Below are 17,239 nucleotides of genomic sequence, written 5' to 3' on the forward strand. Positions count from 1 at the left end.
TCTCGTTGAAGGGGTGTCAATTGCATTCAGAGACCAGTTGATCAAATCCATAATTCCTCTTTTAGGTTTTAGAGAACAGACTGTGAGAGAGTGTTCCAGGGAAAAGTAAGTAAAAACACAACACAAGACAAGGACATAAGAAGCTAAGCAGGGAAGATAAGGGAGAGGAGAGGAGAAAAGTGCGACCGCCTTCGCTGAGAGCTAAAGAAGTTTTGCAGTCACATGTTAGGCATTGTTGTTCAGTAAAGGGGAAAAAAGAAACAGTATTAACCTAACGATATTAACTATACACAGCCTTTAAAAAGCATCTGTCAAAAAGTAGAAATTAATTTTAAAAAACAGAACTGAAGATGTGGATAAACATTCTGTGAAAGTAACTATTTTATATCTTTAATTTAATGGGTTTGCGTATGTATTGCGTGTATGTAGTATCAGCTGTTACCTGTGCCTTCCTTAGCTGCATTGTCAGATCTCTTGATCATAAGCTTTTATTTCCAAGCACCTTAGACTTGATCATTAGTGTAAACCGATTCTTCTAAAAAATGTTTTAAATGTATTAAATTTTTAGGGTGTTTCAATCCTAACATACATGGTGAATGCATTTCTTATGTCAACTTTTACCTAGATCTTTTTAGCGTGTTTAACCCTACAGAACAGGCTTAACCTGTTAGCACTACCAGGTGATGAGTAGATGTCAGCTGAGCTAGAGTTTCAGATTTCATTTAGCCACATGATAAATAAGCAGAGTTTCATAAACTTGAAGACCTTACCTTTCAATCAAGTCTCTTACATTTATTTTGCTTTGCCGTTCTTTTGTTTCCATCACAATAATAATGTATATGTTTCCTTCTAGTGGTGGATATAGGCTATCATAATTTCATGCGGTGTTGTTTAAGTTCTTGATTTCTGTCAGACAAGCTTCTGTGTGCAAATCTAAACAAAAGTAAAGGTGCACTCGTTCAAACATTTTCACATAGCAAGGTCTAACAAAGTGTAGCTTTTAATGTGCAGCGGGTGAATATAAAACACTGCCATCTAGTGTAGTTTCTTTCTGATGTACACTAAAAGGAAACCAGCATTTAAAAAATCTACTTACGTAAACCAAAACTACTTCCTCAGCACATGTGTACAGAGCTGTTAGCAGTGTATAAAGGAGAAGTTACAGAGTCATACTCACCTTAAAGGGAGCACATTCAACTTTTGATCACTGAGGTAAATATTGACTGTTTTGTTATTTGGTATTTTAAAATGCAAACATAGTCTATTTATGCATCTCTTAAGTTATAAGTTAACTGAAATACAGCAAATTATTGTTACGTGTCACTTGCTTTATTTTGAAACTTAAACTATTTAAAAAAACTGAAAGAGAATAAGGAGGTATAGGTATTTCATTGTAGTGTAATTATCTTTCTTGATTCAAAGAGAAAAGAAATATATTTAAAGCTGGTTTGCATTCCCAGTCAGAACAAGTAAGTGGACATTAAAGTTTAAATCAGTTGTTTTAGAAGGTTATTCAGGAGAGTTATTTTGACCTTTTTAGAAGGATTAATGTGTTTAAAAAAGAAAGAAAAAAGAGCTAACTCTGTTTTTCAGTTAAAAACATAGCTCTCTGTAGCTTAGCTAAACAATATTTTTACCGGGAAATAAAACAAACAAAGTTGCAGTGTTTACTTCACATAAACACGAAGGACATTTTAAAATGTCATATTTTTTCCTTTCAGAGAATTTCTCCTTCTGATGAACTTGTGCATTTTTGGTTTTCTTGTCCTTATTGTGTTTAAGTGGAAAGAAAAACAAAACTAGATAGTAAAAAAGTTCTAATCTGACACAGGATTATGAAGAATATAACTTCTTAATTTCATCTAATAAGAATCTTATGGTTTTAGAGTTGTTGTAAAGTACAAGACTGCCTGGATAAACTAAGGTTGTAAAAAGACAAAACAAGCTACTAATTTACAATTACCAACCTAATTATTATGTTTTTGTGAAAGAAGGAAGAGCATTTTAACATTCTCATCTTTCAGCTGAGAGGAAGTCAGCAAATATTTGAGCTCAGGTGAATCAGATAATGAAACCAAACCCGAAACTACACAATAAACATGGTTCTTATCTGCTTCCAAGGAGAAGGAAACAGTCAGTCAGCCACTTGGTTCAGAAGTAAAGTCTAATCTGAATAACAAAGAAGTTCAGTCAGAAATGAATCAGAAACACAAAGCTGAGAAAGCTTTGTGTAAACACATTTACATTGAGTGTTTCGCTGATCATAGGCACAGACTTGCAGAAAACAGAATTTATTTATACAGTTACTTGCAGAAGGGAAATATGATTAGTAGGGTGAATGGGGGACCCATTTGCATGCCAGGACAGAGGCAGAGACCAGCATCTTTCTGGTGTGATTTCTGGTTTGGAGAGGGATTTCAGTAACAGGAAGTGTTCCAATAGTTTGGAGCTTAATTCAATTTAATTCAATTCAATTTTTTTTATATAGCGCCAAATCACAACAAAAGTCGCCTCAAGGCGCTTCATTGATGGAGCCAGACACCACGGCTCATCCAATTGAGAGCGAGGGAGCACAAAGCTTAGGGGCAAAGGATTTGAAGATAGAGGAGAAATGTTCAGGAAAAACTAAGAGGAAGCACCTGAAGTCATGCTTATGGTAAAAGAACAAAATACAAAGAAGAAAAGGAAATCAGAGCTCTAGCAGATGGAGACTGAGGGAGCTAATGAGATTGAGACCTCACTCAAAAAGCCTTATAGGGACTGGTTGCTAACTCCTGGCAAACACAAGTTGCAAGGAAAAAATGTACGTTCTCTGCATGGTTTGGTGGTTGTTGGAGGTTGCCAGCAGTCCCCTTAGTGGAACTGGTCTCAAAGAACTATTGGTGGTGGACTGATAACTTCCTTGCTGCTTTGTTTTCTATCAGACTGTGAAAATCACCTGCATTTTGCATAGAATATGCCAAATTGTTTGCAAACACTCACCAATTTTTTGCTGAGCAGCCATGAAAATGTGGTTTGCACTTATCTGAGTTTTACACCTGCCTGGTCATATATGAACAAGCAAATACTGATCGTTTTTAAACAGCGTCTGATATTTATTTATCCCCCAAACATTTCAGAATTTCTACACAATCAAGTATTAAATTTAAGTATTTAATTTTTTACAGCAAAGCTATTTGTGTATTCTCAAAAAAATATTAATTCAATGTCAATTTTTATCATCAAGAGAAACTCTTTAAATCATTTGTCTTTATTATTGTGTACCCAAGATTTTCACTGTTGTTGTGCTGAGCTAAACTTACCTTTTAAGATGACTTCTCAAAGTCTATTTCTCACTTAGACTAAAGCAAATAAAGCTATGGACCAGACAGATGGGGAAGACAAGAACCGGGAACCTCGGAAGGAAGCGGAAAAGCAAGTGAACACGAATGAGGTGAAGATGAATGAGATTGAAAGAAATGGGGCAAAGACAATAAATAAGGTCAAGATTAATGAGGTGATGAATGAGATGAAGATGAATGATGTGAAGACAAATGAAATCGAGGCCAATGAGGTCCAGACAAATGAGATAAATATGAAGGACAGCAAAATCAATGAGGTGAACGCGAAAGATATTATAAGATAAGATATTTATTTATCTTCCCTTATAGACATTGATTGAGCTCCAGTAACATTCATATTGGTTTCAGTTATTAATAATCCATATAACATGTTGTATATTTGTGTTAACCAAATAAACACAGTACTAAAATAATATGACCAAACATTTCATTTTTAATTTTTCTTTCAATCACATATCCTTCAATAAAAGGAGATGCCTGTAAGTGAGTCTCCAAGGAAAGATATAAAAGTTGAAGTTCCAATGCTGCAGGATGAGAATGAACAGAATGAAATCCTGCAGACAGTCCAGCAGTTGCACAAGACTGAAGCTGAACTCAAGAGCAAGGATGAGGAGATTGAGGAGCTCAAGACTCAGGTAATTTTGTATAACAAATTAAAGCATTGTTCAGATCAGGAAGGAGAGCCCAGGGCAGATCCAGGAGACAGTGCAGAGACTACATGTCTCTACCAGCTTGGAAACTGCTCGATGTTCCCCCAGAGCTGAAGCAGGGGGCTGGGAAGAAGGAGGTCTAACGGTGCGTTCACACCGGACGCGAAAGAGGCGAGCGAAAACGCCCAAACGCCCCTAATGTCAGGGTGCACATTCGCACCTCAACGCGTGTCCAGGAAAAATCCACCGCGCCTCAAAATTACATCTTTCCACGCGCGTGAACCGGAAATGTGGGAGGGATGTGGGAGGAAGGTGTGCCAGATGGTATCTGTGCAAGATGGCAGCTGTCGAACTAGAGCTTGGAGAGAGAGTCTCCCTTCTCTATTTACTGTGGAGAGCAGAGCAGCGGCGTTAAGGACGTCCTCGCCGTACCTGGGTCCATCAGCTCCTCCAGAGGCGTGAGCAGTTTGGTGAGTTTCACCATTTGCTCCAGGAGCTGCGCCTAGATGACGGCCGATTCCAGCGATACCACCGTATGTCACCCGGCCAGTTTGAGGACCTGCTTTCCCGCGTCGGTCCCAGAATCGCCCGCCTAGACACCAACTACAGGCGCTCAATCCCACCTGCAGAGCGCCTGTCCATCTGCCTGCGGTTAGTAAAAGTGTTTAAAACGGTAGTCCGTTATTGATACCTGTGCTAATGTATGCTAAACCATCCGTTTATACACTGCTAACATGGCTGTAGTATGCTATCAGTGAATGCCGTCGGTGTTTACCGATAGCAAACTGTGGTATGGAGACGACTGTTTATAATAATTCTAGTGATACTCGACAGTTCTCATCAAGTCCCGATTTAATTTGATTTATGCTGTTATCAGTGTTTGCAATGATAGCATGGCTGTGGTGTCTATCAGTGTATGCTCTCGGTGTTTGCTGATATCACACTGTGGTATGAGGACCACTGTTGGTAATCTTTGTAGTGATACTCTCCTTTTTTTATTTAGACCTGGTTTAATTCTGGTATAGTTGAATATTTGTATATAATCCTTGCAGCTGTCAGACTCTATAACAGGGGTCACCAGCCTTTCTTAAAACTGAGAGCTTGATAAAATTGTGAACAGTTTGGTTCATCTTTAGTTATATGGTTCTATCTAGCATATTCTATCTTGATATGCTGTCTTATCACAGGTTAATTTTTCAAAAATATTAACAATGATTTAAGCAAGGAAAGGGCTACATGTCAACATACAACTCTTTATTTCTATTAATGTCTTACTTCATTCCTACCTGATTCACATGTTTAGGAATTATAAGTGATTGGCTCACTGTAGTGGTAAAAGTTGCTACCAATCATATTATGATATGTTAAAGTTAAAACGAAACAACTGTTTTATATTATATCTAATATATATTATGTAATTATCCTTGTAATTACAAAATGTTTTATGTAAGATTTGTTTTGTAATTTAAATCTGACATCACAAAAGTATTTTGGAATTTGAATAATGTATTTTGTAACTGCAGTACACATAATACTAATTTTGAACAATTTTGTCCAGGTCCCTTGCCACCGGGGACTCCTTCAGGACCATCGCGTTCAGTTTCAGAGTCGGTGTGTCCACGGTGTGCCAGATCACCCCCCAGGTAGCGACGGCCATCTGGGACTGTCTAGTGGACGACTTCATGGCTGTGCCTTCACCTGGAGACTGGCGGTCCATCACAGAGGGATTCCAGGAGCGCTGGAACTTCCCTCTCTGCTGTGGAGCTCTGGAGGGGGAGGATGTCCAGACGAAGGCCCCCCCATATATCACATAGGAGACACACACATTGATATACACTAAATATTTATTTCATTTCTTTTTTTTGTGGTGCCCAAATTTATGCACCTGCTTGATTTTGTTTAAACAATTATTGCACTTTCTGTAAATCCAGTAAACTTCTTTTCACTTCTCAAATATCACTGTGTGTGTCTCCTGTATGATATATTTAACTGACATTTGTTATTGTAACAACCAACGATTGATACAGGAAAATACTGGCTATTAACAAGGTTGCCCAAACCTTTGCATCCCACTGTATTACTATATTTTGTCATTAGTATTGTGGCGAGCTCAGGAAACGGAGGAGACGGAGGTTTCTTCGGGAGCACCCGTTTATTTAGCTCTTGGGGAGCAACACTGGCGTGAGCCCTCTCCGCTCAGCAGCAACAACAACAACAACACAAAAAAGCCCCTCACCCGGAAACACACCGTCGGAGAGGGAGCGTCACCTATAACCATAGCAACAACATAAACATAACTGCAATAACAAACATAAATGTCCATAACAAATCCCGAACAGCCCTGGGCGCTACATAGCCCCACCTAAGGGGTCAGTCGGTCCCCGACAACCCCATTACCCAACACAAAGTCCTGCAAATGCCCCGTGCCTTCTTCTGGCGCACCGCCGGTCTCGACAGGCGGGGAAGAGTCACTCGGGTCAGAACATGGGCGCTGCCAGCATCCCTGCCCGGCATCCGCCGGAGCGAAGCGGTCGATATGGCGAGAGTCTGTCCTGGTGCAACACCACCAGGCGCCCGGCCCGCATGCGAACACGGTACACCACTTCTGTTAGCCGCTCCACGACCTCCGCCGCCCTTGCCAGTGACTGCAGAGCTTGGGGACACTCTCTTGCGAAACGGGCAGTACACCCAAACCTTGTCGCCAGGCACGAAAGCCCCCCCCCGGCACTTAGTGTCGTAGGCCCTTTTCTGTCGTACTCCGGCGCTGGCCTGGGCCTGGCGGGTGTAGTCATGAACCACCTGCAGCCGCTCCCTCAGCCTCCTGTAGTAGTCCATCTCCGGCCCGCCGTCAATCTCCGGCTCAGGGGGGGACCCGAACACCAGATCCACGGGCGTCCGGAGCTCCCGTCCAAACATCAAAGCGGCAGGTGTGCACTGGCTGGACTCCTGAACCGCAGTCCGATACGACCAAAGGACCAGGGGCAGATGTCGGTCCCAATCCCGCTGGTGGCGGCTGGTGAGAATGGCGAGCTGGGTGGCCAGCGTGCGGTTAAAGCGCTCGACCAAGCCGTCGCTTTGCGGGTGAAGCGGTGTGGTCCTCGTCTTCTCCACCCCCAGCCGCCGACAGATCTCCCCGAAGACCTTCGATTCGAAGTTACGCCCCTGGTCACTGTGGAGCTCAGCAGGGACCCCAAAACGGGTGAACATCTCCTCCACCAGCGTCTCCGCCGTCGTCGATGCACTCTGGTCCGGCACAGCGTAGGCCTCCGGCCACTTTGTGAAATAATCCATGGCCACCAACACGTACCGGTTCCCTGACTCCGTAACAGGGAAAGGCCCTAGGACGTCCACTCCCACTCGCTCCATCGGGGCCCCCACCAGGTACTGCTGAAGGGGGGCAGTGGAGCGTTGAGTTGGGCCCTTCTGTGCCTTGCAGGTGTCACAGCAGTGCACGTGAAGTTCCACATCCCGTCGACAACCAGGCCAGTAGAACCGTCCTCTGAGACGGCGGAGAGTTTTGGCGTTCCCATAGTGGCCGGCCCCCACCGAGCCATGGACGAGCTCGAGCACCTGCGACCGCAGCGACCGAGGCACCAACAGCTGCAGGAGATCCCTGCCCTGCCCGGGGGCCCGCCATCTCCGGTACAGGAGGCCGTCGTGGGTCTCCAGGTTGTTGTACTGGGAGTAGTAGGCCTTCACTTGGGGCTCCTGCCCCGACACCCCGTCCAGTCGGGCGTTCGCGCCACCTCCAGCCAGGCCCCACCTGCACCAACGTTGCATCGGCCTCCTGCTCCCGCTTCAGCTGCTGCGGGGTCAATGGAAGCCACCCCCCTCCGCTGGCCGTGGCCTGAGCAGCAGCCACCCCCAGCGCCTCCTGGGCCCGTTCCTCCTGTCGCAGACAGTAGCGACACTCGACGGCCATGCAGGGCCTTCTGGAGAGGGCATCAGCGTTGCCATGCTGTCGACCTGCCCGATGCTGGATCTCAAAGTCGTAACCCTGAAGGACCTCCAGCCAGCGGGCCACCTGACCCTCCGGGTGTTTGAAGTTCAGGAGCCAAGTCAGGGATGCATGGTCGGTGCGCAGGAGGAACCGGCAACCGTGCAGATATGGCCGGAAGTGCCGCACCGCTAGCACCACAGCCAGCAGCTCCCGCCGGGTCACACAGTAGTTCCTCTCGGCTCGCCCCAGAGCTCGGCTGAAATGCGCCACCACTGCTCTCCAGCATCGTCCTGCTGGGAAAGGACCGCCCCAACTCCTACATTGCTAGCATCAGTGTCCACAATGAAGGGTTGCCGGGCATCGGGGTAGGCCAGGACTGGGGCTCTGGTGAGGGCCTCCTTCAACTGTGCGAAGGCCGCAGCGCAGGCATCACCCCAGCCAAACGGCTGGCCCTTGTCGGTCAAGCGGTGGAGGGGGCTGGCTGTCGTCGCGAACCCCTTAATGAACCGACGGTAGTAGGAGGCTAGGCCCAGGAAGCTCCGCAGTTCTTTGACGTTCGAGGGAGTCGGCCAATCCCGGACCGCAGCCACCTTTGCGGGATCGGTGGCGATACCCTGAGCGCTGATCACATGGCCTAAGAACGTAGTCTCCCTTGTCAACAGCCGGCACTTTGCAGGGTTGAGCCGCAGCCCAGCTTGACGGATGGCACCAAGACCTCGCTCAGGTGGGACAGTGCACTGTCAAAGTCACCACCGTGTACCAACAGGTCATCCAGGTACACAACACAGCGGCTACGAGGGATGTTCACGAGCACCCTCTCCATCAGCCTCTCAAACGTCGCTGGCGCATTGCAGAGCCCAAATGGCATGACCCTGAACTGCCACAGCCCCTGTCCAATGGTGAATGCAGTCTTAGGCCTTGCTTCGGGGCTAGCTCCACCTGCCAGTAGCCGCTGCGTGGGTCGAGGGAGCTGAACCAGCTGGAGCCGGTGACGTAATCCAGGGCCTCGTCGATCCGTGGGCGGTGCGAGTCCTTCTTGGTGACTGCATTGAGACGGCGAAAATCCACGCAGAACCTCGGGCTGCCGTCCTTCTTCCCCACCAGGACCACGGGTGCCGCCCATGGGCTGTTGGACGGCTCGATCACCCCAGCCGCAGCCATCTCGCGGATCTTTTCCTCTGCCACCTGCCGTTTGGAGAGGGGCAGCCGTGTGGCGCAGACGGATGGGTTGAGCGGAGCCGGTGTCGATGGTGTGCTGGACCAGCCCCGTCTGCCTGCAGTCTTTGTCACTGGCGGCAAAGATGTCCACATTCTCGTCCAGGAGGCACCTCAACCGCTGGCGCTGGTCAACGTTGAGACCTACGCTGCTGCGCTGCCACAGGTCACCAACAGCCTCGGTTGTCTCGGTCGAGGGAGATTTATCGGGTTGAGAGGCCGGGGCTGAGGTGCGTAGAGATGACCCAGAGCCACCGGCACCCGAAATCTGCTGAGCGGCAGCCGCCCGACGCCTGTCTCGTCTGGCTCGGGTTCCCTCCGCTCCCTGCTTTTGACCGCACTGGAGGGCAAGAGTCTCGGTGCCAAGAGTGATAGCCCGCTTTGCGGTGTCGACGCAGGCCCCCCAGCGGGTCAGCAGATCCAGGCCGACGATGCACTGGTCTTGAATGTCAGCAAGCCAGAAGTCGTGAATCAGCTCCAGATCCTTCACTCGGATCCGCAACGGTTTCTTCCCCCGCATATCAGCTCTCTCCCCCGTCACTGTCATCAGCTGGGTGTCGGTGGGCGACCAACCCTCGACCAACGACCCGGACGTTCCAGGAAGCACGCCAGGTCGTATCAGGGAGATGGTAGACCCCGTGTCCACCAGGGCCCGGCATGGCTGGCCCTCAACGCAGCAGCTCAGGTAGAGTCCCTTGAGGTGCCCAACCCGGCCCACCACCGTGCATCGTCCTTGGAGGGGGGCAGGAAACTGGGGCGGTGGTCCCCTCACTACACCGCTCCCACCCCGTTTCCCTGTGGCTTCGTGGTTCTGGCCGTCGGGGCAGGTGCTGGGCAGTCACGCGCCACGTGGCCAGGCTCATCGCACCGGTAACAGCGGTCGGTGGGACGACGACGACGACGACGCCTCCGAGGCACCGAGGGCTGCAGCTGGCATATCTCCGCGACCACCCCCTCCCCGTCGCAGTCTGCGGCTCTGATTTGAGGGTAGTTCGGGGGGTGCACCTGCTGGTTAGGTGGCGAGGTGAGCACCAGCTCGGCCCTTTCAGCCTGAAGGAGCGCCTCACTGAGAGTCTGAGGCATGGCCAGGCGGACGTGTTGGCGCAGTCGCTCTGGAAAAAGTCCACGCAGGAAAGCATGCAGGCTAAGCTCCTCACGGGCTGCTGCGGGGAACTCTGGGTAGCCACGACGAGCATACAGCAACACATCCGCTGCAAAGGTGCCCAGGCTCTCCCCCGGCCTACGGCTCCGGTTGGTCAGCTGCTCCCTGCTCTGATCAGTGGAGTGCCGCTGCCCAAATCGCCTCTCGAGTGCTATGGTGAGGGCCTGGAGCTCATGCTGTTCTGACGCGGCTAGGTCAAGGAGTACCCGCAATGCATCTCCTTCCAATGCTAGCGCTAAGTGTGTAGCAGCCTCGCTGTCACTCCAGCCATTATGTCTCGCGGCTAGCCGTACTTGTGAGAGGTAGGGCTCTAGCGGGTTAGCCCGTTATACTTCGGTACCTTAGCTGGCGTTGCAGGCGTCACTGCTCGCTGTCGGGGGCCCGGTGTGTCGGCCGAAGGAGGCAGCCCATCAAGCATTGCCCTAGCATCGGTCGCGGCGGGCCGCCGTCGCGGTGCACTCGTGCCGTCGGGACCCGTCGGGGGACTTACATGGCCGCTAGCTTCCTCTCTCCTCGATCGCCAGCTTCTCAGGCGAGTAATGTTTTCCTCGATAGCTTGCTCTAGCCTCCGAATGTCTCTCTCCATTCCGGCGAGGGTGAGCTAATCCCACTTCTGACACCAATGTGGCGAGCTCAGGAAACGGAGGAGACGGAGGTTTCTTCGAGCACCCGCTTTATTTAGCTCTTGGGAGCAACACTGGCGCGAGCCCTCTGCTCCTCCGCGCAACAACAACAACAACAAAAAAAGGCGCTCCCTCACCCGAAAACACACCGTCGGAGAGGGAGCGTCACCTGTAACCATAGCAACAACATAAACATAACTGCAATAACAAACATAAATGTCCATAACAAATCCCCGAACAGCCCTGGGCCGCTACAGTATAATATGAAATAAATTCTACATGTGTCAAGTCGTGTGCCAACATTTGCTGTGTAGTAGAACTGAGACATTAGTCATTATAAAAATTTATTTGAAATAATATTAAAATTCTCAAACAGAAAAACATTAAACATAAATATAATATAAGTATTTACAGAGAGACAGGAATAAAAAGGACCCAGCTGCTCTCCAGAGCAGGAACAAGGCTGAGGAGGAAATGCTCCATTGGAGACTGGCGTGGCCTCTTCAGGGACACCAGGATGGCCAGCTCCACCGCCGATGGACCGTCCTGGGACCAGTCCCTCATCTGCCTCGGAGCTGTCCTCCTCTCTGGGCCTGTAAAACAGCACAAAACACAAGGAAAAGAGAAGGCTGATGCTAGATTTTCATTTCAACATTGAAAAAACAAAACAGGATATAATCAGATTGGTTGTTGACATTTAGTAAAGTGATCACAAGGGAATCCCACCGAGTAAAAAGCTATCAGTGCGTGCTGTACATCTGATGCTACAATTACATACCTGTGGGTGCAGCAGCAGGAGCTCAGGGACTGGGGAGCAAGGAGAAGCAACAGGGGATGCTCTGCTGCAGAATCAGCTGGTTCTATCAAGACAATATTAAATGTTAACAGGTTGAATACAATAATCATAGAGAAAGTATATACAGTGGTCCCTCATTTATTGCAGCAGGGGTTGTCAGAATAACTAGCCCCTCGCCACACACTTTATACACTTTTTCCCCACACACATGAACATTACTCACAGTTCTCACAAGTTGATTCTCAAAGTGCAAACCTTTGTAGATTGCAAAACGTAAAAGTATTATTATGTCGCGTTTTGTCTTCATCTGCCACTTTCATGCGCCTTTTTCCCTCGCGGTGCAGGTGTCTATTTCCGAATGAGGGTCATAGTTATGGGTGTTTTTGTGCTGTTTTATCTATTGGACGTGATGGTTATCAAAACAAAACATGATAAATTTGCCAAGCACAGGAGACACGACACGGAGGAGATTTGTCAATCAGGCTGCAGAATGCAATGCTGTACTGTGCAATACAAAATCAGCGAAAAAGCGAGGCAGTGACGGATGAGCGGGACCACTGTGTGCTGTTTATTAATAAACTATATTCCTATATGACAACATGCATAACAGGCTAAAAGCAGAAAGGTATTTGTACATCAGTGGGAAAATAGCGGGACAGTAGGCGGGCTTGCTAGCTTTTGCGCGGCTTCATCGGGTCAGTCTGAAAATTAAAAAGGAGAATGAATGAATTTACCAGGTTGCCCGATCTCCTCACTTCTGTGCCTCCAAGCTCGGTCCTTTTTAATAATCCTGTCTCGGTAGAAGTAGCAGCTGGCATCATACAGCTCTGGGTGATTAGCCACTGCAGTGATGAGCTTCTCCTCCATACTGAATGAAGAATGAAGGGCTATGGTTTGATCTGCCCCTGTGACCTGGTTACAGCCACGTCACCGGCCTCCTGATTGGTTGTCGGGGCGCGATTTGACGCCGGAGTTCATATTTTCCAACTCGAGCGTGTGCACAAAATGCAACACACAATCTGACGCGCGTGGTTTTCTTTCGCGAGTCACACGCGCCCCACGCGGTACACTGACGCGCGTTTCACGGGTTTTGGCGTTTTCCCGACGCAAATCTGCCTCCGCATTTTCGCCGGATGCGCAATCGCGTGTCATCGTGCTCTTTCCATTGACTTTACATGTGAACCTGACGCTCTGGCCGCCTCTTTCGCGTTTGGTGTGTACGCACCGTAAGTTTTCTTGCTTACACTGCTGCCCTCATTCCACAAGCCTGGATGAGCAGAAGAAGATGGATGGATAACAACCAGTATGACCAGTATAACTAATGTAATATTGATCCACTGTGTTTGTTTTTTTTTTAGCTGGAGAGACTTGAGTGGCTGAGAAATGACACGCTAAAAGGATGGATGAGTCACAACGGAAGTTCACCAAGCTTACCCTTGCTATCAAGAGGATGGAGAAAGTAATTCTCAAATACAAACATAAACTTCCACATACAATATCAGCACTGTTCCATTAAGTTTGTGGTAGATTACAATGCATGCCATCTCAAGGGACTTATATGACGTTTTAAGCTTAATACAACAACATGGTTCTTCATATATTTTTCAGTTGGAGGAAAATGTAGACTTAGACAGGGTCCAATCACTCTGCTCTAAGAATGAATCGCTGGAAAAAGACCTGCAGACCCTGAAGACAGAGCTCGAGGACAGCAAATCAGAGGTTTTTGTCTTTTATTTCTTTTAGCTCTGTACATTCAGTTTGATATCAAGTTATATCTCAATGCACTGAATACTGAATACTTTTATGTGAGTCCATCAACATCCTTCAAAAAGAGGAAACAACAACATTTAGCTTTTTTCCAGTTCTAAGATTGTTGCCAGTGTTTATAGCGTCAACATGAATGCGTGTTCATACACAGCCTGGCTTTTAGAGAGCTTTCTTCACTTCACTTCACAGTCAACTCAAATATTTCTCATTTTGAAATAATGTTTCCTTTTGCCAAAGTTAAAAGACAAAACTGATGAAGTCATGAAGCTCCGTGCTGAGAAAATAGGAGCACAGAAAATGAGAAGGAACTGCAAACCGTGAAGATGAGAATTGAGGACAAGAATAAAGAGGTACATGATTTTTTTTTTTTTTTTTTTTTTACCATTTTAGTACTATGAAGCTTTCAAGCTAAGATAGGGCCTGTTGACATGAGACCACTGACATTCTTTTTATTATATCTATACATCCAACATGAGTTTTTTTTTTCTTCCACTGAGATCTGATGTGTTTTCAAACCATATTAAAATCTGTAGTCCCCTAAAATGTTAAAATATAATTTAAAAAGTAGAGATTGAAAACTCTTGAAAAGATACCTTTCATATCTGTTCCCTCTCCTCACAGCTAAATGATAAACTAGCTGAAGTTCAACATCAGCTCAGGGAACAGCAGCAGACGAAGAAGGATGCTGAGATAACTGTAGAGACACTGAAGAAAGAGCTGGAAACCAACAGTACAAAGGTTATTTACTTCAGTTTTTGATTTTTGGTATTATTTACCATTGCACAATATATTCTGTTATATTGATTGTGTTTTAACTCATGCTTTATTAATCAGTTATAATTTCTCTCTGGGCGTGACTGTCTCAGTTCTCCATATATTTTTATATATGAAATTTTATATGAAATTGTTCTTTATTTTTTTCATCTTTTTTGACGGTCACTGCAATTTTGTCTCAAATCTGAACACAATACCAGCTTTATTCCATCATTTTGGTTGGTAAATATGTTCCCTATCATAGTTGAACCGAACAGATAGATAACCTACGCAGTACATCACAGAAACTTTTCCCTTTTAGTAAGAATGACTCTGATGTTTTCCTTTTCTCCAAGGTCAAAGATCTAGAGGATGAAGTTCTTGAGCTCCGTGCTGAGAAAGTTAAGAGGTGGGCAGATGAGAAGGATCTACAGACCACACAGAGGAAGCTTGAAGCAAAGAATAAAGAGGTGAATTTTTCATTACTTACGATGAAGAAGCCGATGGTTTGAGGTCACTTAGAATCATTCAAAGTGAGTACTCTTATTCACAGAACACACACAGCAGATAGTGGTTAAAACATTTCTATGAAAACATTAAGCAGCCTGAAACCACCACAGCTTTAAATTTTTTCTGCCTTCTCAGCTGAATGATGAAGTATCAAAACTGCAGCATCTGCTTTATAAAGAGAAGCGGATGAGGAGGGATACTGAGATGGAAGTGCAATCCCTGAAAACAAAGCTGGAGACCAACGATAAAGAGGTAATTTCATTTTCACGTTTCTTTTTATTATTACATTAACCTATTACCTTATATCCTTTATTTTATGCATTCAGGTTTGAATTTTACTCCAAATACCAACATTTTTGAAGATAATATATTTTATCTGCAGTTTTTTTCTGGAAATCACTGTCTCTATTCAATTTCTGTTTATGTTTACACTAATTGCATAAACTAAAATAATCAGGTTAAATATTTAATATTTGATTTGTTCAGATAAATGTGTCCATTGTTTCTCTTTCCCCTGAGTTAAAAGAAAAAGAGGCTGAACTCTTGGAGCTCCGTGCTCAGAAAAATAGAAGAGAACGAGATGAGAAGAAGCTGCAGACCATAAATTGGAAGCTTGAAGCCGAAAAGAAAGAGGTTCATATTTTGTTCCTTAGATTTATTTTCACAATAAAAAAGTTGGCATGCATTTTTTCTCATTACAACTTTATTGTATGTAATTATATTGCATGCAGAACTCTTATAAATGTACCTTTACCTTTTTCTCTCTCCTCCCAGTTGAATGAGGAAGTAGCTAAATTACAGCAGAGGCTTGGGAAAGAGAAGCAGAGGAGGCAGGATGCTGAGATGGCCCTGAAATCCTGAATGAAGGAGCTTGAGACCAAAGACATAAAGGTTCATATCTTTAATTTAACTGCATTCGTCAAGGCCTTCATTACTGATTTTTCATTAAAGGACAAATTTATTCAAATAACCTAAACTTTACATTGGAAATTCATCAAACTATCTATAATATGATTTTAATCATTTTCTGATAAATTGCATTGGAATATATCAGTTTTATATTTGTTAATACACAGTGTACACATACATACTCTAATTTGACTTATCCTTTAATGAAGTTGCTTTTAGTGATTAATTCATCCTCAGTAAGTCATCGTTGATGAGATTTTTGTTTTTATTTTGTTTTCCCCATTTTCTGCCTCACAGCCATTGATGCACATTGTGGGTCCCACCTCATTTACATGTGTTCAGTTCAGTTTATTACTAATCTATACTACTACTAAAAGTGGCTGCGTGTAGCAAGAGATGCAGCTAATTTTGGCAAATTGCATTTGACACATTATTTTTATTTTTTATTGGTCTGGATGTGAAAAGTGAAGCTAATGGAGCAAAGTTTGTTCAACCTCTATGACCAGCAGGGGGAGACTGCTCTGCAAATAAATATTCTCTGCTTTAACTTGTGTTGCCGTTCATTACAGATTAACCTCATTTCTTATATTCCCTTCTCTCTCTTCCAAGCTTGAACATAAAGTAACTGAAGTCCAGCAGCAGGTAAAAGATGAACAGAGGAGGGAGGAAGCTGAGTAACAAATGGGGGTCCTGAAACGGGAGTTGGAAATGGGATTTACTTAACATGTGTATATTTGTAAAATAGTTAAAGATTCATTTTATAGTCCTGAGTCTGTATGAGTCGAGTACATAAGTACAATGTCATAGGCTGTGGATATGGTTCGTGTAGTCTGGATCTAAAATGCTCAGATTGTTTCCTCTTTGTTCCCAAACCTCTCTTTGTCTTGTTTTCTCTGTATGTGTCATATTATCACAGCACTAAAGCACAAACTCTGCGAAAGAAAACTGGAAATTTATAGTGAGCCAAGAGTGTTTTTTTTTTTAGATTCACACTAAAATATGAAAAATACAGCAAATGATTTACAGATCATATTGGTAAAATAAAACTTTAACCGCTTGGTTTTTGTGTGTATATCATCTTTTATTCAGCCAAAGACAGCAGCAGATAAACCTATGACAGCATCTCACATCTGTGGAGGAAACTGTGACTAAAAGAGATCCAGTCTTTGTGTAAACTACACAGAAAAAAAGAACATGTTGGATTTATTTAATTGAATAGTGTAATTGGTTGCACACAATTGTTTTGCGTTGGCATAAACTTTAAAAACTGACTTAAATCAACACAACTTTTTCATATTCAGTAAACCTGTGCATTTTGTGTTCAGAAAATGTGATTGAAACATGTTTAGATGAACTAAGTTGAGCTCTTGGAATATTTTAATCGTTCACAATTTTGTCACTTTATTCCAAAACTATTCAATAACTTTGTAGGAGGCACTTTCCCCCGTACACACACACACACACAGACACACACGGTACGTTATTGCAGATGCAACGTTTATTCTGAGCTTTTGTTATTAGTTTTGACAGTCCGCCGTCTGGACAGCTCCCGTCTCAGCTGATCCCAGCTTCC

General features: G+C 45.2%; 1 protein-coding gene across 1 annotated transcript; it reads left to right on the top strand.

Annotated features, from left to right (window-relative positions):
- Positions 1-1,162: 1,162 nt before the first annotated feature.
- Positions 1,163-16,765, top strand: LOC120433186 (M protein, serotype 2.1-like). The gene is made up of 11 exons (XM_039599054.1): positions 1,163-1,212; positions 3,812-3,976; positions 13,086-13,186; positions 13,336-13,446; positions 13,732-13,844; positions 14,116-14,232; positions 14,604-14,717; positions 14,893-15,009; positions 15,277-15,390; positions 15,532-15,648; positions 16,276-16,765. Exons 5-10 carry the CDS (start codon positions 13,818-13,820, stop codon positions 15,616-15,618), a joined length of 576 nt encoding a protein of 191 aa, XP_039454988.1. The 5' UTR covers positions 1,163-1,212; positions 3,812-3,976; positions 13,086-13,186; positions 13,336-13,446; positions 13,732-13,817; the 3' UTR covers positions 15,619-15,648; positions 16,276-16,765.
- The last annotated feature ends 474 nt before the right edge of the window (positions 16,766-17,239 follow it).

Source organism: Oreochromis aureus, linkage group 3 (genome assembly GCF_013358895.1).
Source record: "Oreochromis aureus strain Israel breed Guangdong linkage group 3, ZZ_aureus, whole genome shotgun sequence".
Taxonomy (NCBI): Eukaryota; Metazoa; Chordata; class Actinopteri; order Cichliformes; family Cichlidae; genus Oreochromis; species Oreochromis aureus.

Bases quoted from the DNA above. Each gene is read 5' to 3' on its own strand.
- LOC120433186 (XM_039599054.1), top strand. From the start codon at position 13,818: ATGAGAATTGAGGACAAGAATAAAGAG. The intron at 14,233-14,603 runs GTTATTTACTTC...CTTTTCTCCAAG, and splicing joins TGGAAACCAACAGTACAAAG to GTCAAAGATCTAGAGGATGA. The intron at 15,010-15,276 runs GTAATTTCATTT...CTTTCCCCTGAG, and splicing joins TGGAGACCAACGATAAAGAG to TTAAAAGAAAAAGAGGCTGA.